This window comes from Mobula birostris, chromosome 25, assembly GCF_030028105.1.
Source record: "Mobula birostris isolate sMobBir1 chromosome 25, sMobBir1.hap1, whole genome shotgun sequence".
NCBI classification, from domain to species: Eukaryota; Metazoa; Chordata; class Chondrichthyes; order Myliobatiformes; family Myliobatidae; genus Mobula; species Mobula birostris.
This window is the reverse complement of record NC_092394.1, coordinates 29,014,216-29,036,194: the sequence shown is the minus strand read 5'-3', so window position 1 is coordinate 29,036,194 and position 21,979 is coordinate 29,014,216. Positions and strand designations below refer to the sequence as shown.

Here is a 21,979-nt window from a genome sequence, read left to right as displayed (position 1 = left end):
TTAAGGGATTATTAAGGGATTGGACACGCTGCAGGCAGGAAGCATGTTCCCGCTGATGGGCGAGTCTAGAACCAGAGGCCACAGCTTAAGAATTAGGGGTAGGCCATTTAGAATGGAGATGAGGAAAAACTTTTTCACCCAGAGAGTGGTGGATATATGGAATGCTCTGCCCCAGAAGGCTGTGGAGGCAAGTCTCTGGATGCTTTCAAAAGAGATGGCTAGAGCTCTTAAAGATAGTGGAATCAAAGGTTATGGGGATAAGGCAGGAACTGGATACTGATAGTGGATGATCAGCCATGATCACAGTGAATGGCGGTGCTGGCTCGAAGGGCCGAATGGCCTATTCCTGCACCTATTGTCTATTGTCAATTAATTACTTTGCTTATTAAAGGGCAAGATGAACATCAGGGGAAAAATTCCTTTTAACGTAATTCCACATTAATGAAGCCTCGCTTCCTACTTGCAAAATAGCTGTCTTAAACTGCAATGAAAAGTCAGAACATACTGTCAGTCAAGGTTTTTTTGCTTCAGTATCACATCCTTAGTATTTGCAAATTCTCATTCCACATCCCTAGACAATGCTTTCACTTCCCAGAAGATCTGAATAAATTTGTAATATATTCAGGTGTCAAGGAGTAAACCCATTTTATTTTGTTTTGGCTTTATGTCATTATGTGATCTTCCGTAATATGGAAAAAAATGAAAGAATAGCTCTGTATTAATGGTCATATTGTTTAAATACAACATAACTGTGTTAAACAGGAAGCGACTATAAACAATAGCCAAGAAATATTGAAATGATGTTAGTAATTTTATGCTCAGCTATCTGCTTGAGTACAAAGAACACGATATATGCAGTACTTATGCCTGTGGCCATAAACAATAAGACTTATAAAATTATTATGAAGCAATTTCTTTTTCTTCATTTTATGGAACTACTTTTGGCTCTCAAATAGCAAAGCAAATTATTCAACTTGGACCAGATAGGCCAAATTGTAATTTCTATAATGATAAAAACTAACACATTTAAGTACCATCTACTGTACTTTGCTTCTGTACAAAGTTAAGTATATGCTCAGCCTTAAAGGAACAAACAATTCATTTTGTTTTCTAATTAATTCAGTGAAACTTTTTTCTTTTGAATTGAATGGCTTACCTTCTTCACTCTGGAGACCAAGCTCAAAGCAAAGCAACAAAGTTTTCAAGTCTTCAACCAAAATAAATTAGGGAATGATTTTTTGTTACCTCAGCTGCTTTTAATCCCGTGGGATCATGAAAAATGCTGAAACCATGATATATTTGAAGACAAAATCATCTAGTTATGTCACACTAATTGAGAGAACCAATTAATTTGCACTTGGAATTACTCTAAGAAGGAGAAGCCACAAGATGAGCGAAGTGAAGGCAGGTATTTTTACAGGAATTATCCCATAGTTGAACTAGTATTAGTTTTAAATCAATTATCACAAAACTACCATATTGCTTTCTACATTATATGCTGAAATTTACATTAACAAATAAAAAGTTAAGATTCCCATCCCAATGTAATCCTTCTCTTTTGGCTCTTCCCACTTTCTTCAGACTAAAGGTGTAGCTATGGGAACTTGCATGGGCCCCAGCTATGCCTGCCTCTTCGTTGGTTATGTGAAACAGTCTGTGCTCCAAATATATTCTGGTACCACTCCCCAACTTTTCCTTTGCTGCATTGACGACTACATTGGTGCTGCTTCCTGCACCCATGCTAAGCTCGTCAATTTCATCGACTTTACTTCAAACTTCCACCCAGCCCTCAAATTCACTTGGTCTATCTCGGACACTTCTCTCCCCTTTCTCGATCTCTATCTCTGGAGACAGACTGTCCACTCACATCTTCTACAAGTCTACTGACTCTCATAACTACCTCGACTATACCTCTTCCCACCCCGCCACACGCAAAAATGCCATTCCCTATTCACAGTTCCTCCATCTCTGCCGCATCTGCTCTCAGGAAGAGTCTTTCCATTCTAGGGCATCTCAAATGTCCTCTTTCTTTAAGGATCGTAGTTTCTCTTCTGCCGTCATCAATGATGCCCTCACCCGCATCTCCTCCATTTCCCGCACTTCGGCCCTCACCCCATCCTCCCACCACCACAACAGGGACAGAGTTCCCCTTGTCCTCACCTACCACCCACCAGTCTCCAGATCCAGCACATTATCCTCCACAACTTCCACCACCTTCAACAGGACCCCACCACTAAGCACATCTTTCCCTCTCCACCCCTCTCTGCTTTCCGCAGGGATCGGTCCCTCCACGACTCCCTGATCCACACGTCCATCCCCACAGATCTCCAACCCGGCACATATCCCTGTAAGCGCAAGTGCTACACCTGTCTCTACACCTCCTCTCTTGCCACCATTCAGGGCCCCAAACAGTCCTTCCAGGTGAGGCATTACTTCACTTGAGTCTGTTGAGGTCATCTATTGCATCCGGTGCTCCCGGTGCGGCCTCCTCTCCATCGGTGAAACCTGACACAGATTGGGGGACCGCTTTGTCGAGCACCTCCGCTCTGCCCGCCACAACAGACAGGATCTCCCAATTGCCACCCACTTCAACTCTGCTTCCCATTCCCATTTGGATATGTCCATACATGGCCTCCCCTACTGCCATGATGAGGCTAAACTCAGGTTGGAGGAGCAACATCTCATATATCATCCAGGTAGTCTCCAGCCCCTTGGTATGAACATAGAATTCTCCAACTTCCGGTAATTCCCTCCCCCTCACTTCCCCTATCCCTATTTCACTCTGCCTCCTCTCCCAGCTGCCTATCACCTCCCCCATGGTTCTGCCTCCTTCTACTACCCATTGTGTTTTCCCCTATTCCTTTTTCACCTTTCCTGCCTATCACCTCCCTGCTTCCCCTCCCTCATCCCTTTATTTTTCCCCTTACTGGTTTTTCACCTGGAACCTACCAGCCTTCTCCTTCCCACCCTCCCCCCACCTTCCTTATACGGCCTCTGCCACTTCCCGCTTCAGTCCTGACGAAGGGTTCTGGCCTGAAAGGTTGACTGATCGTTTCCACGGATGATGCCCGACCTGCTGAGTTCCTCCAGCATGTTGTGAGTGTTGCTTTGATCCCAGCATCTGCAGTGTGTATTTTGTGTTTACCAATGTAATCCATGTACTTTTTAAGCATTCAAATAATGTCAAACCTGTTTTAATGGTTTTACCACAATACCAAAATCCTTGCTCTTCGAATTGTTTACTTAACTGCATTCTTATAACACTACGTCATTCGAGCTATGCATTAATATTTAAATCAACTTCAAAAATCTTTGAAAACTTACCTCTGCGACTTTGGGTGGAACTCCATCTCCAAGTACTTCCCTGACAAAGGCTTGTTGGTTCATATAATATGAAAGGCCACTCGTTCTCTTGAAAGCATCTTTCAATCTTTTTAATTCTACATCCGTAACTGTTTTGAAAAAGAAATATCAGTTAATATACATACAGTATAAAGCTGTATAACTAGTTAACATTTTTCACATTTATATTTAATTACAGAGAGGAGCAAGATATTCTGCATTCTTTGTGCAGGAGGTAGTGTGACTTGGCAACAAATTTCAGTGCTATCTTCACTATTACAAGAATGAAATCATGATTTAAAGTCAAAATATTGCCTACAAGGCCTAAAGTGAATAAAAAAGCAAACTTGTTTATAATCATCATTATATGCTGTGTCATATGATGTGGGCAACCATAGTCTTCCATCTGTCTTTAATCTGATCATTGCCAGTGGGGAAGATCCCCTTCACACTGTTGTTCTTACTCTGTTCTCTACCCATGGCCATGATTGTTCTTGGCAAATTTTTCTACAGAAGTGGTTTGCCATTCCCTTCTTCTAGACAGTGTCTTTACAAGATGGGTGCCCCCAGCGATTATCACTATTCTTCAGAGATTGTCCGTCATATGTCAGTGGTTGCATAACCAGGACTTATGATATGCACCAGCTGCTCATACGACCATTCACCACCTGCTCCCATGGATTCACTTGCCCCTGATCAAGGGCCAAAGCACATGTTACACCTTGCCCAAGAGTGACCTGCAGGCTAATGGAGAGAAGGAGCACCTTACACCTCCTTTGATAGAGACATATCTCCATCCCATCACCTGACATGGCAAGGACAGTGTAGAAATGAACCTTTACCAGACTCTTTCACCTGGATTCATCATTAATTTTGTCACTCAGTCTCTCCTAACTTCCACCATATCACTGTTTATGATATGCCTTTTAAGCAACTTATTTTGGACAGCTTCAACTCCTGAAACTTTGATTAGAAATGACTACTTATGATGGGCAGATTAACTGCACCAGAAATACATTGAGAAGAGAATTGTTGTCAGACAATTCAAGATGAATCTAGCACAAACTAAACATTTGTTGCAATGCAAATTCACTAAATTCTAAACTTCGAATGATTCAATAATACAAGAACACCAAAGCTGGAAACTAAAAATAGACTAACTTTGGATCAGCAAAGTATAATAACTAAAACCATCAAATTAGCGGACATTGCAAAAAAGCCTACCTACAAATGCAAGTATTTTCATATATTTCTTCTGTACATGCAAGTGCAATGTAATGCCGGGAGTAATCACCAGATTGATTCCTGGGATGGCAGGACTTTCATATGATGAAAGAAAGACTGGATCAACTAGGCTTATACTCGTTGGAATTTAGAAGATTGAGGGGGGGATCTGATTGAAATGTATAAAATCCTAAAGGGATTGGACAGGCTAGATGCAAGAAGATTGTTCCCGATGTTGGGGAAGTCCAGAACGAGGGGTCACAGTTTGAGGATAAAGGGGAAACCTTTTAGGACTGAGATTAGGAAAAACTTCTTCACACAGAGAGTGGTGAATCTGTGGAATTCTCTGCCACAGGAAACAGTTGAGGCCAGTTCATTGGCTATATTTAAGAGGGAGTTAGATATGGCCCTTGTGGCTAAAGGGATCAGGGGGTATGGAGGGAAGGCTGGTACAGGGTTCTGAGTTGGATGATCAGCCATGATCATACTGAATGGCGGTGCAGGCTCGAAGGGCCGAATGGCTTACTCCTGCACCTATTTTCTATGTTTCTAATCTACTTTCAGCACTTTTCCAGACCCTCTTCCATCTCACTGTAATATCACTGTTTGGTATGGAGCACCAATGTGCAAGATCAAAAAAGCTGCAAAGAGTTATAAACTCAACCAGCTCCATCAGGGCCTGCCCACCAATGTTGACACCTTCAAAAGGCAGTGGCTCGAGAAGGCAGCTTCCATCATGAAGGGCACTCACCATCCAGGACAAGCCCTCTTCTCAATACTACTGTCAATGAGGTGGTGCAGGAGCTTGAAGACTCATACTCAAATGTTTTAATTTCAGCTTCTTACCCTCTGCCAACAGATTTCTGAATGATCCATGAACACTCCCTCACTATGTTGCTCTACTTATTAATTATAATAATTTATGTATTTTGGGCCAGCTGGTGGCACAACGACATCAGCGCCGGACCTGGGAGTGGAGGTTCCCAGGTTCAAAACTAGTCGGGTCCACCCCCGAGCACGCTTTCCATCCGTGCCAGGTTGAGTGTCGAGACCGCAACTCGACCTTGTAAAACAAAGGGAAAATACTGCGAAAATATCTGTGTGAGGAGTGGCGCGCCACAGTCTCTCTCTCTTGCTCTGCACCTTGCAAAAAGCCACGAAAAATCCATCATCACGGATGCATGCATGGACACGCATATGCACACACACACACACGCACATGCCAAAAAATAATAATTTATGTATTTCATTGTACTGCTACCGCAGAACAAAATTTAATGACGCCAGTGACAATATGTATGATTTTGATTCTGAATTCAATAATATTCATGCCCTTTCTCCTGGTATTTTTTCATTTAACTGAAGGAAATGCAAGAGATGCTGCTTTGCATCCTCCATTCCCACCAACCATGTTCCTGAAAGCTCTTTCCAGATTAATTATATTCTTTTAACTCGGTGCTCTGCTCACAATGTGGTAATCTCTGTGAGGGAAACTAAACACAATTCAGGTGACTGCTTTGTGGAATGTCTCCATTTAGGCAACAAACTGCCAGTTGCCTATCAATTTCATTCTCCATTCTTCTCCCTTCTCTGACCACTCTAGCTTCATTCAGCTCCCTACACCTTTTTAAGTGAAGCTCCAGGCACAGGGTCTCATCTGACTTTATACATTACAGCTGTCTGAGCTTAGTACTGAATTAAATAGTTTTTACACTTCATTTTTCCAGCATTCAATTCCATTTCCTGATCATTTCAGATGTTACCTGCCTTCTATTTGAACTACTTGCTGGCATGTTTACTAACCTCTACCAGACTCTTTCACCAGGATTCATCACTAATTTTGTCATTTAGTCTCTCCTAATTTCCACCACATCACTATCCTGCCCGTTTGCTTTGCAGCTTCCCTTTTTAAAGCAACTTAAATTTTCTAATGCTTCATCAGAAATGGGAGTAATTAATTGTTCCAATTTCTATGATTTTTACGATGTCAGTAAGTTTCCCTTACAAATTTTCAGGAGTTCAAAATACACAGCTTCCCATCAGACCAGTTCAACAATAGCAATGCTCATTCAGTCAGCCAATTATGGAGGTAATGATTTAAATGAGAGGGGAGAATTTAATAGGAGCCTGAGCAGTAATGCTTTTCACCCAGAGGGTGGTCATTAATGGAATAAGCTGCCTGAGAAAGTGGTTGAGGCAGGTACAATACATTAACAATATTTTTATTAGGCATTTGGAAAGGTCATGAACAGGAAAGGTTTACAGAGATATGGGCAAATGCAACTAGCTTAGATGGGAAGTTTGGTTAGTATGGAGAAGTTAACAGAAGGACCCATTTCCATGCTGTATGACAATGAAATTTTTATACAAAATTGTGGGAAAACTGCTAGAATAGATGCTCTCCTTTTTGTTTGAAGGGACTATTTTGACTAAACTGAATCTATATGATGCAAATTGCATTTGCTTAAAATGATCAGGTCCAAAACGGTCTCCAAATTTTGGCTGTGCACATAATGCATAATAAAACTCTTAAAAAGATGACATCAATTCAAATTACATATAAATCTTCCTGCAATAGTTAAAACCTATCACACTATCTATTCATCTTCATTCTCCATTGCAGCTTCAGGTTTCAAGTCTGAGATTTGGTTCCACTTAAACCCTTAAACCAGTAAGTACATGTGGCATCATTAGGAACAGCATGTATTTATCAGCAAAATCAGTGTCATTTGAGCAATTGCAAAATTTCCATCAAAAAGGCTTATTTCAATTGTTTGATATGTCTTCAGTTGTCAAAGCCTCCAGGGCCTCAGAAGCTTAAGATGCTTATGAATGGTGGAGCAGTTTAGTTCTGGATGATCAAGAGGCTACAACTTGGACAATACTCATTTTTCAAAACAAGTTTAGAGCCTTATGAGAACACCGAGATGATATATGAATGAATTTGAAGACAAAAATAAGAACATTAAAAATTAAAGTTTTAGCACGAGTCATTCTCGGTCAGCAAATACTTGTTGATGAACGGTCCTGGACCTGAAATGTTAGCTGTTTCTCTTTCCACAGATGCTGCCTGACTTGCTAAGAGATTCCAGCATTTTGTTTTCTTTTGATACTTCAGGGTTTTTTAGATGTTACTCCTAACTGTATCTCAAATCACAAGAATTTCTTTTTTAATGTGTTAACAAACATCAGCTTAATAAATTTTTCAGTGTACCCCAAAAAAATTTAAAATAAGTGCAGGAAACAGGGTGTTTAAAGAAATATTGGATTAGGGTCTTGAGGCATTTGAAAGAAGTGTTGGAATCTGCCATCAGTGAATTTATGAAGAATACATTAAAAAATATCACATGCTTCGCTAGATGCAGATTCAACCAATGAGATGATCAAAATTTCACTGTATATCATAATCTTTCACAATTTCATATCCCATTAAATGTGACACAGCAAGCAAGACAATAGATGTTTAAAAGTCAAGACTGCTTACAATGAAATACAGTAGATATACAGTAAGGAGGATTGAGTAGTTTTGAGTGTTATTACGTAACATGCATGAAGTTCACGATGATCAATTGTTAGCAGCCAAAATGGGTTCAGAGCAGATATAAATTGTGGAATAGGATGCACTTCAATACTTTATGCACAACAGTTTCAGTTACTTTCATTATAAATATGAAATTGAAAATGAGTTACAAATAATCCACCTCTCAGTTATTGTACAAGATTGGCTTTGAATGTCAAAAAATTACAATAGATTTTACACAAATTTATACCATTATTTAATAATTCAAAGGCATAACTCCACATACAATTCTTCACTGACAGATATACAGCAACTTTGAAGCATCTTCCTTAAATGAAAACTGTTTTGCACTGCACAGCTGAATTTCCACTTTACAATCATCTGATCAAGATTCAAACCATCAGGATGCTTCATAATACTTGAACACTAACCCACAATATCAAACTGACTGCTTAACTGTGTTACAACTTAGAAATCAGATTACCAATATCATGGCAAAAATATGATCTAGAATTACAAATATGATCTAGAATTTAAAATAACAAAATTGAACAAAAATGTCAACTGCCACAGGGTCATATCTATCAGTTGCTAAACCAGTTAAAAAAGTAATTTTAAAATATCCACTTCATTATTAAAATCTTCAGATTTAGATCATGCAAGGAAAACAAATCAATCACACTTTAAGCCTTGAGTACCACGACAGTAAATTTGCCAGTTTAAAATTAATGGTTTGTAGATATAATCCACTAAAAGTTTTCCATAAATTCTCTGGTTCTACTTGATCATCACACTCTTCCAGTGAAAATTAATCTCAACTGTCATCATACTGTCAAGCCCAGAATTTCCTGCCAGCAATGAGTCACTAGCCCTTAATCTGACCCACAGCCTGGTTGAAGGTTGTGTCAAAATAACTTGAATACTACAGAAACAATCAAAAACAATTTTAAAATATTTATTAATCAGTAATAAACAAATAAAACATATGGAAAAATATGGAATTGAACATAATTGATGAAAAAATTAGTAAGTATCCTAACACATGTCAAGTACTAATAGTACAGGGCACATGGGCACAATGGCTGTGGAACTGACATGACAAGTCATATTCTGCTTGCAGGTCAGTGACCAGTGGTGTGCCTCAGAGATCTGTTCTGGGACCTCTACTCTTCATGATTTTTATAAATGACCTGAATGAAGAAGTGGAGGGATGGGTTAGTAAATTTGCTGATGACACAAAGGTTGGGGGTGTTGTGGATAGTGTGGAGGACTGTCAGAGGTTACAGCGGGACATTGACAGGATGCAAAACTGCGCTGAGAAGTGGCAGATGGAGTTCAACCCAGATAAATGTGAAGTGGTTCATTTTGGGAGGTCAAATATGATGGCAGAATATAGTATTAATGGTAAGACTCTTGGCAGTGTGGAGGATCAGAGGGATCTTGGAGTCTGAGTCCATAGCACACTCAAAGCTGCTGCGCCGGTTGACTCTGTGGTTAAGGCAGCGTACGGTGCATTGGCCTTCATCAACCATGGGATTGAATTTAGGAGCCAAGAGGTAATGTTGCAGCTATATAGGACCCTGGTCAGACCCCACTTGGAGTATTGTGCTCAGTTCTGGTCGCCTCACTACAGGAAGAATGTGGAAACTATAGGAAAGGTTCAGAGGAGATTCACAAGGATGTTGCCTGGATTGGGGAGCATGCCTTATGAGAACAGGTTGAGTGAACTTGGCCTTTTCTCCTTGGAGCAACGGAGGATGAGAGGTGACCTGATAGAGGTGTATAGGATGATGAGTGGCACTAATCATGTGGATTTTTCCCCAGGGCTGAAATGGCTAGTACAAGAGGGCACAGTTTTAAGGTGCTTGGAAGTAGGTACAGAGGAGATGTCAGGGGTAGGTTTTTTTTAAATGCAGAGAGTGGTGAGTGCATGGAATCGGCTGCTGGTGATGGTGGAGGAGGTGGATACACAGGGTCTTTTAAGATCCTCAAGGATAGGTACATGGAGCTTAGAAAAATAGACGGCTATGGGTAACCGTAGGTAATTTCTAAGGCAAGGACACGTTCGGCACAGCTTTGCAGGCCGAAGGGCCTGTATTGTGCTATAGGTTTTCTATGTTTCTATATCTGCACTACAAAGCTGCACACCAAGATAAGTCCAGCATCACACTGGAGTCAAGAGATTGGGCGTTTGCATTCATATGAGAACCTGAACTTGGTTGGACTTGTACAGAAATTCCAGCATTTCCCTACAAAATTCATCTCATTATTTCATCGATCCACTTCCGAATTTATTCCAACTGCAGAACTTGAACCTTTGGACTGGAAAGAACAAACTGCAAAACTAAAATTTAATGTGTTACTCTGCAGACATACATCACACAACATCCCCTCTCATTTATTTTGCATTATCTACAAATATTTTGAATAATGTGTTTTGAAGGAAATATACAGTGGTATGCAAAAGTTTGGGCACCCCTGGTCAAAATTTCAGTTACTGTGAATAGCTAAGCCAGTAAAAGACAAACTGATTTCCAAAAAGCATAAAGTTAAAGATGACACATTTCTTTAATATTTTAAGCAAGGTTACTTTTTTTATTTCCATCTTTTGCAGTTTCAAAATAACAAAAAAGGAAAAGGGCCCGAAGCAAAAGCTTGGGCACCCTGCGTGGTGGTACTTAGTAACACCCCTTTTGGCAAGTATCACAGCTTGTAAACGTTTTTTGTAGCCAGCTAAGGAGTCTTTCAATTCTTGTTTGGGGGATTTTTGCCCAATCTTCCTTGCAAGAGGCTTCTAGTTCTGTGAGATTCTTGGGCTGTCTTGCATGCACTGCTCCTTTAAAGTCTATCCACAGATTTTCGATGATGTTTAGGTCGGGGGACTGTGAGGGAGGGCCATGGCAAAACCTTCACCTTGCAACTCTTGAGGTAGTCCATCGTGGATTTTGAGGTGTGCTTAGGATCATTATCCTGTTGTAGAAGCCATCCTCTTTTCATTTTTGGCTTTTGTACAGACGGTGTGATGTTTGCTTCCAGAATTTGCTGGTATTTAATTGAAAGCATTCTTCCCTCTACCAGTAAATGTTCCCCGTGCCACTGGCTGCAACACAAGCCCAAAGCATGATCGATCTACCCCTGCGCTTAACAGTTGGAGAGGTGTTCTTTTCATGAAATTCTGCACCCTTTTTTCTCCAAACATACCTTTGCTCATTGCAGCCAAAAAGTTCTATTTTAACTTCATCAGTCCACAGGACTTGTTTCCAAAATACATCAGGCTTGTTTAGATGTTCCTTTGAACTTCTTGGCCGCAATGAGCAAAGGTATGTTTGGAGAAAAAAGGGTGCAGAATTTCATGAAAAGAACCCCTCTCCAACTGTTAAGCACGGGGGTGGATCGATCATGCTTTGGGCTTGTGTTGCAGCCAGTGGCACGGGGCACATTTACTGGTAGAGGGAAGAATGATTTCAGTTAAATACCAGCAAATTCTGGAAGCAAACATCACACCGTCTGTAAAAAAAAGCCGAAGATGAAAAGAGGATGGCTTCTACAACAGGATAATGATCCTAAGCACACCTCAAGATCCACGATGGACTACCTCAAGAGGCGCAAGCTGAAGGTATCGCCATGGCCCTCACAGTCCTCCAACCTAATTATCATTGAGAATCTTTGGATAGACCTCAAAAGAGCAGTGCATGCAAGACGGCCCAAGAATCTCACAGAACTAGAAGCCTTTTGCAAGGAAGAATAGGCAAAAATCTCCCAAACAAGAATTGAAAGACTCTTAGCTGACTACAAAAAGCATTTACAAGTTGTGATACTTGCCAAAGGGGGTGTTACTAAGTACTGCCATGCAGGGTGCCCAAACTTTTGCTTCTGGCCCTTTTCCGTTTTTGTTATTTTGAAACTATAAAAGATGGAAATAAAAAAGTAATCTTGCTTAAAATATTAAAGGAATGTGTCATCTTTAACTTTATGCCTTTTGGAAATCAGTTCATCTTTTACTCACTTAGCTATTCACAGTAACAGAAATTTTGACCAGGGGTGCCCAAACTTTTACATGCTGCTGTATGTCATAGGTTAAACTTGCTATGCTCTGAGCCAGCTTCTCCAGCCATCTGAAAATAAGATGCAAAAGCCTTTCACTTGAAAAACAAAATTGTCCATGGATAAAGAAATGCAATATCGAAGAAAAATACTCCAGATGTTGGAAGCATAAAAGTATAAGAAAAAACATAAAATAGTGTTCACGTTCATGCATGCTTATTCAAATGAATGCAAGTCAAATCCCGGCAAAGAATCAATTGAAAATCAGTTTAAAGTAAAACTTCAAGTAGATTAAGTACATTTTTTAAAAAAATATTATGTCACTTGATTGCCAATATAAACTCAAAAGGCTCACAAATACCATTAGAACATTGATCAAATATTGGATCTTCATTATTTTGTTCTAAGATTAAAATTATTGTCTACAGCAGACAAATAATGCTTTTTCTAAATCAATTTTAGTGACTCAGTGGAAAAATACAAGAAACAGCATAGACCAATAGGGACCTGTTCAACTCCTAGAAATTAGTTAACACCCAGAAGTTCAAAGTAAATTTACTTAGGTACATATATGTCGCTATATTCAACCTGAGATTCATTTTCTTGCAGTATATCCAAGAAACAATAGAATCAATGAAAGACTGTACCGAACAGGATGAGGAAAAACCAATGTGCAAAAGACAACAAACTGTGTAAATATAAAATAAAAAATAATAAATAAATTAGCAACAAATATTGAGAACATGAGATGAAGAGTCCTTGAAAGTCAGTCTACAGGTAGTGGGAACAGTTCAGTGATGGGACAAGTGAAATTGAGTGAAGATTTCTTCTCCAGTTCAAGAGCCTAGTGGTTGAGAGGTAATAACTGTTCCTGAACCTGGTGGTGTGAATCTTGAGGCTCGTGTACCTTCTTTCTAACTGTAGCAGCAAGAAGAGAGCATGGCCTGGATGGTGGCCGCAAATTAAAGCCAGACTAATTCAGAAGTACAGTAGTATATTTAGAAGTTTTGTAAACTGCTTGCAATATGTTGTTGTGGTGCACCAGCACTTAAAAACAACACTATCATGTATAGCAGTTTACAAACTATTTGTCACATCAGACTACAGTTGCAGTTCCCAGCCTGTCATATGGGCAACATGCACACAGATATTTCCCATATATTCATGTTAAAGTTAAAAACACCAGGAAGTCACATGGGTGACAGTGTGGTGATTGGGCAACATGTAACCTGTGGGTTGCAGGTTTAGAGTCACTGACTGGGAGAAACCAAGGCAACAGGTAGAAGATGAAGAACATAAATGTGTTTCTACTTCTCACTGGTAAGCTTTCCTTGCACAGAAATGGGACAGTATAGGTCAATGGTAGAAAAATTCTTGATGATATCAGCATTTCAGCCCTGACATCAAATACCAAAAATCAGCACATCTTACACTAGCATGAAATGTGTTTAAGAAAGAAAGGGAACAAAGGAGACAAGTTAGGAAATGGGAATGAGCCATCTTAATAGTCAACACTTGCATTTTGTTCCTCAGAATTCAGTACTGTACTCTGGATGAGCCATATTATAAACTGCAGAAAAGACATGAAATCAAAAACCCATCTATTCTTTCAGATTTACTTAAAATTTTTTAAAAGCTCTATTCAGTGCTCAGTGGATTTCTTGTATTTAATGTCTTAACCAACATCAACTACTTTACTGTCACTCCAGGCTTCATGCCAAATGGAAGAGCACAAACTGGCTCTACTTACAGAAAGTATAGTCTGACTGTGTGATCCGCATGTATGACATGAAGGTTGACATAAAGGAAATTTCTTATTTTCCATTATTTACCAACTTTGGTTTATTAGTACCTCTTTCTCTACTTCGTATGAAAGTCGAGGGACCACTTAAGAATTTAAGACACATAATCCAATGGAATTGTAAAAAGAATTACATAATTAATGGCCATTCTCACAGCATGTCAAACCTTCACTGCATTTCAAAGCAATTCATTATGTGAATCACAGTAATGAGAATAAATATTGCTGGTAAATAGTGAGATTCCTTTTTAACATCCATGATGGTCCAAAACCCTGTACTACATTGACATTTACTACTGCCATTCTTCTGAATTTTTTTTAACTTGACAAATCTAAGTGCAGAGCAATGCCCTTTAAAAGAGATAACAGTAAAAACACAAAGCTCAGTACACTTCAATCATAAAAATGTATATTTATGCAAGAAATCATTAGGAAGCTACAGTGATCTCTATTTTCAGACGTTTTTGGGATTTACTTCCTCGGGTAAATATAACAAATCTCATTTTTGAATATTTGGGTTACTTGCATCACCCAGATAAAACAGGAGAACAATGGTTTCTCTTCCAATTATCTGGAATGTATATTCATAAATATTTGGGAATTTCAACAGAGTAGATGTGATACCTACCAATCAAAGGAAGCCCACTTAAAGGTACTTGCCAATAAATAGTCAATATTTTATATGAAGGGCAATGATACACGGAAAACAATCAAAATAGAGAACATGCAAAAGGAAGCTGTTTAGTATATAATCCAATCATAACGTTACAGCTTCCGTACACATTGAATATCTTAAAATTCACAAAGATAGAACAAAAGTTCAATGTTTCCTCAGTTTCTGTTCATCTTATAATTTTATGATGTTCACAAATAAGAGTTCGTTTGTGCGGCAAAGAGGATCAAAAGCAGTTCCAAGATCACTCTCATTCTGTAGGAACTTCACACTTAATTCCAAAGCTATCTTCTATAATCCGATCAGTTATTAACAATTAATTAAAAAACCCTCGATTTTTAAAATATGTTGTAATTGGTACGTTTTCAATTCTAAATTCTTTTACACCAATTGTAAAATGAGTTAATAATTCACCTGAGATTATAACTATGATTACCCTATTTCCCCATATATCCTCCTCCCAATAGTGTACAAAAGAATTAGAAACTCGTTATCTCATTTCTTACAAAGCATTAAGGAGTTGCGGAAGCAGTTAAGTGGATGAGAACAGAATCCATCGGAAAGTGACAGTTTGCTGCAGAACTCAACGCTGTCCACAAATCTGCGTCACTCCTGGCTATGGTGCCCCTCTGTCGTTGATATTTCGTTGCAAACACGTCATTAAGAGGTTAAATCCTGGCTGCTTTAATCGTGTTACGATTAATATTCGGATATTAGAGACAGGTAGGCAAACCTGCCCATAGGTATTGGCAATTTGTTTTAAAGACTGAAGTAATGTTCTCTACTGGAGAATACAATAGTTAAAAATCGCAATAATGTTTTTAAATTTACAAGGATGATTTGTCCAAGATACCTAGGTGATCTCGAAATTAATTCCTTGACAGCCAAGTGGTGAGAAAGGAATTAGTAAATTCAGCTTATTTAGACCCTACAATTCTTACTTTACAAAAAAATAAAAACATGAAGTGTTCATATAAAAAAGAAACTAAACCCCCGATGAACAGTGGCACAGACCCACCCTTTAATATCGGGTTTATATGCAGTCGAATCGAAAATTGATTTAAAAAAAAATTACACCTGAGACAAAACGGAATATTCCTGTTTCTTTCTAGAAGAGGGTAACTCCGACACTTCAAAATCGGGATTTTAAAAAGACAGCAAATCAGCATCATGTTGAAAAGGTCCCCCCGCCCCGAAAGGACGGAGTTTCCCTGCTTTCACGAACGCGTGTAACATCCCTGTCATTCCTCTCATGGTGGTGTAATGTCACCTCAATCCCGCTTCACACTTCAGGGGAACCCCGATATTCAACACAGGTTTACATTTTAAATATTCCCTTTTAACAGTAAACACAATTTTAAAAAAAACTCACCTCGTTTCACCGCTTCATCATAAGAAAGAAATCCTATCCTTGATTCCTTGGCACCCATATTCCCGTCATTTCACTCGTTATTTTGTCGCTACGGCTCGCTTCTCCCTTCACTTTATCCTCCTCCTTCAGCTTGTACTTTTCCCCCTCAGTCGAAACCCGGCCTCAGGTTTATCCACAACCTCCATAACTGAGTCACATGACATCGCGCGGCATCACGTGGGTCCGAAAACAACGGCATCGCCGCCAAGCAGGGTGGGCGCATGCGCACCTTCGCATTCTACCTTCCCTCTCCCCCCCTTCGGCCATGTTGTGTGCGGTGACGCTTTTGATGTCCCTTTAGGAGTTGGTTAGTTGACTCTAGAACCATAACTTTGAACAGCTTGTCTTAACTCAACGTTATCTTAATTAAAGCGCAGATCGGTGGGGATGTAAAAGAGGATCAAAGGCGGCAGGAGATATTTTCTTTTTGTTCAGAAAACTGTTGTGATTTGATGTTTACTTCCTGAAAGGGTGGCTGTAGTAAATTCAAAAGGGACAAATACTGAAGGTTTAAAGGGCAAAGAGCGGAGTGATTGATTGCACTACAGAACCCACACGTACACATTCAGTAGCTTTCTCTGCATTTGTCAAAGCATGATAAAAGTTTATCTTAAGATATGTAGCATTCTATTATATTGAGAAGGGAATTCTTAAAATAATTAGTATATTGTAGCGCAGGAGGGAAAAGATTTTTGGGTATTTGATTTCCTGTCTCATACTGTGTTCAGTATCAGAACATTGGGTGCAGTTCGCTTTGGAGCATATTTAACCAAAACATAAGATTTTTTTGGGATCAGAATCATGGTTAATGTCACTGGCATATTTCATGAAATGTATTTTTTATGACAGCAGTACATTGTAATTCATATTAATGAGAACAATAAATTATAATAAGTATACATAAAAAATAAAGTGCAAAAAGAGAGGGGAAAATACTGAGGAATCTCAGCCTGAAATGTCGACTGTATTCTTCCTTAGATACTGCCTGGTTTGCTGAGTTCCTCCGGCATTTTCTGTGTGTTGCTTGGGTTTCCAGCATCTGCAGATTATCTCTTGTTTGTGTCTGAGAAAATGCTTATGGGTTCATTGTTCATTCAGAAATCTGATGGCGGAGGGAAAGAAACTGTTCCTGAAATGGTAAGTGTGTGTCTTCAGGCTCCTGTACCACCTCCTTGATGGTAGCAATGAGAAAAGTTGATGGGTGATGGAGGGCCTTAATTATGGATGCCACCTTTTTGAGGCACTGCCTCTTGAAGGTGCCCTAGATGCTGGGAAGGCTAGTGCTCATGATGTACATTACAATTTGAGATGTAGACAATGTACTCATTGTCTCCAGTAGTGTAGATTTTACTTTATGTAAAATTGCATCATTTGGGTTCTGGAATCAAAGCTGTTTCAGTGAACTCCTTGAGCAAAGTATTTGCATTAAATCATTAAAAATTGATTATTAAAAGTAAATTTATTGCCCTTGTGATGTTATATATGATCTTAATTATTAAGCTGATCAATGAAAATTATGAAGCAGCAAATTTAGATAGCAATAAAAAAATGTAATCTGACACAGTCCTGCAAAGTTGATTTTTATTTCTCTAAGGTAGCCCTGGTATGTCAAGACATTTAGTTTCAAAGAATATTTGGGGGAGTAGATTTGGGATGGAGATGAGGAGGAACTGCTTTTTCCAGAGAATGGTAAATCTGTGGAATTCTGTGTCCAATGAAGCAGTGGAGACTACCTCAGTAAATGTATTTAAGACAAGGTTGGGTAGATTTTTGCATAGTAGAGAATTAAGGGTTATGGGGTTAAGGCAGGTAGGTGGAGATGAGTCCATGGCCAGATGGGCCATGATCTTATTGAATGGTGGATCAGGCTCGACAGGCCAGACGGCCTACTCCTGCCTCTATTTCTTATGTTCTTAAATTGTTTAATACTGTTTGTTCAGTGGAAGCATTCATCTGTTTAGAAGGTCATATACTCAGGTTTAAAAATACTGCAATCTAATTCTGAAGTTGCTCTTGGAACATTTTTTATTACATTTGTGATGAGAATACACATAAATTAAGATGTTTGCTGGCCTGGGCTTACACCAGTGGCATCAGCAGTTGGTCTGCCACCTGTCCTCAGGGGAGGGAGAGATAAGGAACAATGAAGCAGCATTTGGAGATGTTAATGAAGGAGCCATCAGTCTGGGTATTGTCTAGAGCTGCTCCCCCTTTGAACCCTGAACTGTTTGAAGTGATGGACAGGCGATCTGGAGATGTGTAATGAAGGGACGGGAGAGAGAGCTGTCTAGAGCGGCTCCCCCCTTTGAACCCTGAACTGTTTGAAGTGATGGACAGGCGATACCCCAGCAGGGGGATAAAAAGGGACAGGTTCGCTAAGGCGACACGCACGACACCCGAGGTAACGAGACCCTGGAAGCGGTGCGCCTCTCACAAGTCGGTGGGAAGTACCGGGCCGGAAACGCACAGGGTGGCAAGGTACGATCAGTGGGAACCCGGTGTGTGTCCACCCTCGCTTGGGTGCCGGGTTCACTGCAGAGGATCGACCGCATCTGGAGGAGGGGTCACAGTCGGTGACCCCAGGTGACATCACAAAGGACTCGCCCGAAAGCTGCTTGTGAGAAATATCGCAGGTCTGTGAGTGGAAGCCGTTTTGGAATGATCATTCGTTCTCATTCTCTCTCTCCTTCCCCCCGCAACATTGTCCATCGCCATGGCAATGATTACTGCGAACTGAACTAAATTGAACTGGACTTTGTGTCACTTTGAAATTGGTCATTTACCCCTAGACAATGATAGAGCTTGATTGATCCTGTTATCTTAATTCTGTGCACATGTGTGTTTATTCTTGCTGAACTGTTGCATTTATTATCCTTTCGATTACTGTGTTGCTTGTTTCTTTAATAAAACTTACTTAGTTCTAGTAATCCAGACTCCAACTGAGTGATCCATTTCTGCTGGTTTGGCAACCCAGTTACGGGGTACGTAACACATTGTAGTTAAAGCAAGGCCCTTTTTGTTAGTATGGATGGGTATAAATGATTTCAAGGTCTTATTCAGAACAGCAGAGAGTGTTGTGTGTCCTGTCCAAAATTTGTCCTTCAGTAAAGACCTATGTTAGATCACTTCTCAGTCTTCTCAAAAGAAGAGACACTGTCTGCTTGTCCTTCCTTGATATCTGCACCTTTGCATTTCAGGTTACTGTATCACCCTTGTCAGTCTTCTCTCTATTCTCCGCATTGCTTCTGAATCCTGTACATATTATAGCATTTAGAATGGTACATCATACTTAAGATGTGTACTTAATGAAGATGCTATATAGGTCCAGCATAACTTCAATTCTATCCCTCTGGAAAGTAAGTCGTACTGCTTGTTTTATATTTGTTATGGTCTAGCTCACTCGTTGCACAGTGTTTTATGAATGTTGTTTTGTGCCCTATCTTGACCAGCACATTTCAAGTAATAATTGACTTAACTATATATTTTACAGAAATGTACTATTATGCATTTATCTGTGTTTAACTTCACATGCCAATTATTTGCCCATTCAGTGAATTTCTTCATGTCTTTCTGTAATTTGTATTTATAGAACATTGAACAGTGCAGCGCAGAACAGGCTATAATAACTACCATGTGGTACCTATCTTGAGACCAATTTACACTAAATTTCCTCCTGTGTATCATCCATATGCCTCCATTCACTTCATATACATATGTCTACCTAAAAGCCTCTTAAACACTACCAAACTGCTGCTTCCACTATTACCCCTGGTAAACCATTCCAGACACCTACCACTTTCATAAGCTTTTGTCCCTTATAAACTTCCCCCCCTCTAGCCTTAAAAATATTTCCTCTGATATTTGACATTTCTTCCGGGGGAAAAGATTCTAACTGTCTTTCCTGTTTTTCAGTACAGGCCCTCTCAGAGTTATGGCACCCATACATACAAATGAATACCCGTAAATATTATTAAATTCAAACAAGAACCAATCATGGGAGGAAAGCCTGTTTACATATAAGCACTGTACAATAATCAGACACCTTTGTCTCCAAGTACACAGTCTGCCAGTTTCACTGCAGAAGGTCACTTAAGAGAGTTACTTTGGAAATTGACAAGCAATCACTTCCATTGAAGCTACATTTAACAATATAAAATCCACTATATACTTCAAGCCCATCAAAACCATCCATTACCCATGCAGTATCCTGATTCAGTACCTCTGAAATTAGGTAGAGGGAGATGATAAATGTTCATGTTCATTGGCCCTGCTCAATGACACTTAGGGAAATGTTACTACAGCATCAAGCTACTGTATCAAGTGATGTTATGTATTTTCTGACTTACTGTCAAAAATCAGCTTGTGGACATCTGTAAAAATGCAAACTATAACTCTGGGATGGTCTTCATTGATTATCCTCCTTTCTGGCCAGTTGACATCATCGACAAATTTAGAAATAACATTAAAGTATGTTTGAACTGTATGTGGGACACATACAACTCTGACAAGCACGAGAAAATCTGCACATGCTGGAAATTCAAAGCAATACACAAAAATTGTTGGAGGAACTCAGCAGATCAGGCAGCATCAATGGAAAAGGGTAAACAGTCAACGTTTCAGACTGAGACCCTTCTTCAGGACCTGATAAAAGGTCTCGGCCTGTAACATTGACTGTTTACTCTTTTCCATAGATGCTGCCTGACCTGCTGAATTCCTCCAGCATTTTGTGTGTACAACTCTGACAAGACCAGAGTTTAATGCCCATCCCAAGGGTGGACTGCTTTTTAAAAATATTATGGCAATGATGCTCCAAATATGCCATTGCATAGAAAGTTCCAGGATTTTTCTGCGTGTATGACGAAAGAATAACAACACATTTTCATAGTCATAGTCATACTTTATTGATCCCGGGGGAAATTGGTTTTTGTTACAGTTGCACCATAAATAATAAATAGTAATAGAACTATAAATAGTTAAATAGTAATATGTAAATTATGAAATAAGTCCAGGACCAGCCTATTGGCTCAGGGTGCCTGACCCTCCAAGGGAGGATTTGTAAAGTTTGATGGCCACAGGCAGGAATGACTTCCTATGACACTCTGTGCTGCATCTCGGTGGAATGAGTCTCTGGCTGAATGTACTCCTGTGCCCACCCAGTACATTATATAGTGGATGGGAGACATTGATCAAGGGACTTTTGAAGCAGAATTTGAGGGTTCCACTGCATTTATTTTCTTTATCCTTCCTGCTTGAATTTGTGGGTTTTGGGAATTATTCATAGTTTGAGGATTCTAGATTCAGAAAATATATCAAACAAATGGTTGAATAAAACATAACATCTTGTTCTGGGGAATAATATACTTAGGAATTCCAAGGCCAGTGTGTCGATTCAGCTTGTTTGCTTACTCTAAATATGTTTGTTTCACAATCACAACTTGGTCTGATTGGAGACATTCCAGCATGGACCATCAATTTATTTACACAACATGGCTAAACATTGATGTAATAGGATATTTTTCAAATTGAAATATTTAAAGAAAATATATTAACTTTAACATTAACCTAAGTATTTGTTAACTTCATTTTAACAATTTATCAACAATTTATTGTCACAGAATATTAAAAGTGTGTAGAATATATATAAAATGGGGAAAATGTTTAAAAAAACACTAGAATTTGAGGAGGTGATGCAAAGATTCAGCATGACATCTAAAACTTTGATAAACCTCTACAGTTGTGTAGCGGAGAGAATATTGACTGGTTGTATCACAGCCAGGTATGAAAACACCAATGCCCTTGAATGGAAAAGTAGTGGTTACAGCCCAGTCCATCACAGATAAAGCCCTCCCCTCCATTGAGCACATCTACACGAAGCACTGTCACAGGAAAACAGTATCCATCATCAGGGACACTCACAACCCATGTCATGCTCTCTGCTTGCTGCTGACATCAGGAAGAAAGTAC

The 21,979-nt window shown here is 39.4% G+C and overlaps 2 protein-coding genes across 5 annotated transcripts in view; one reads left to right on the top strand and one right to left on the bottom strand.

Annotated features, from left to right (window-relative positions):
• The window catches only part of usp32 (ubiquitin specific peptidase 32), a 152,399-nt gene extending 136,227 nt beyond the window's left edge, over positions 1-16,172 (bottom strand). For both annotated transcript variants that reach the window (XM_072242831.1, XM_072242832.1), the window contains exons 1-2: positions 15,977-16,172; positions 3,325-3,452 (exon numbers count right to left, since the gene is read on the bottom strand). In XM_072242831.1, coding sequence (XP_072098932.1) covers positions 3,325-3,452; positions 15,977-16,034 — 186 coding nt within the window. In that variant the 5' untranslated portion in view covers positions 16,035-16,172. The remainder of the gene's footprint in view (positions 1-3,324; positions 3,453-15,976) is intronic.
• A 103-nt stretch (positions 16,173-16,275) lies between these two features.
• The window catches only part of LOC140187729 (uncharacterized), a 68,793-nt gene continuing 63,089 nt past the window's right edge, over positions 16,276-21,979 (top strand). For all 3 annotated transcript variants that reach the window (XM_072243356.1, XM_072243355.1, XM_072243357.1), the window contains exons 1-2: positions 16,276-16,322; positions 16,994-17,152. In XM_072243356.1, the coding sequence (XP_072099457.1) occupies positions 17,087-17,152 (66 nt within the window). In that variant the 5' untranslated portion in view covers positions 16,276-16,322; positions 16,994-17,086. The remainder of the gene's footprint in view (positions 16,323-16,993; positions 17,153-21,979) is intronic.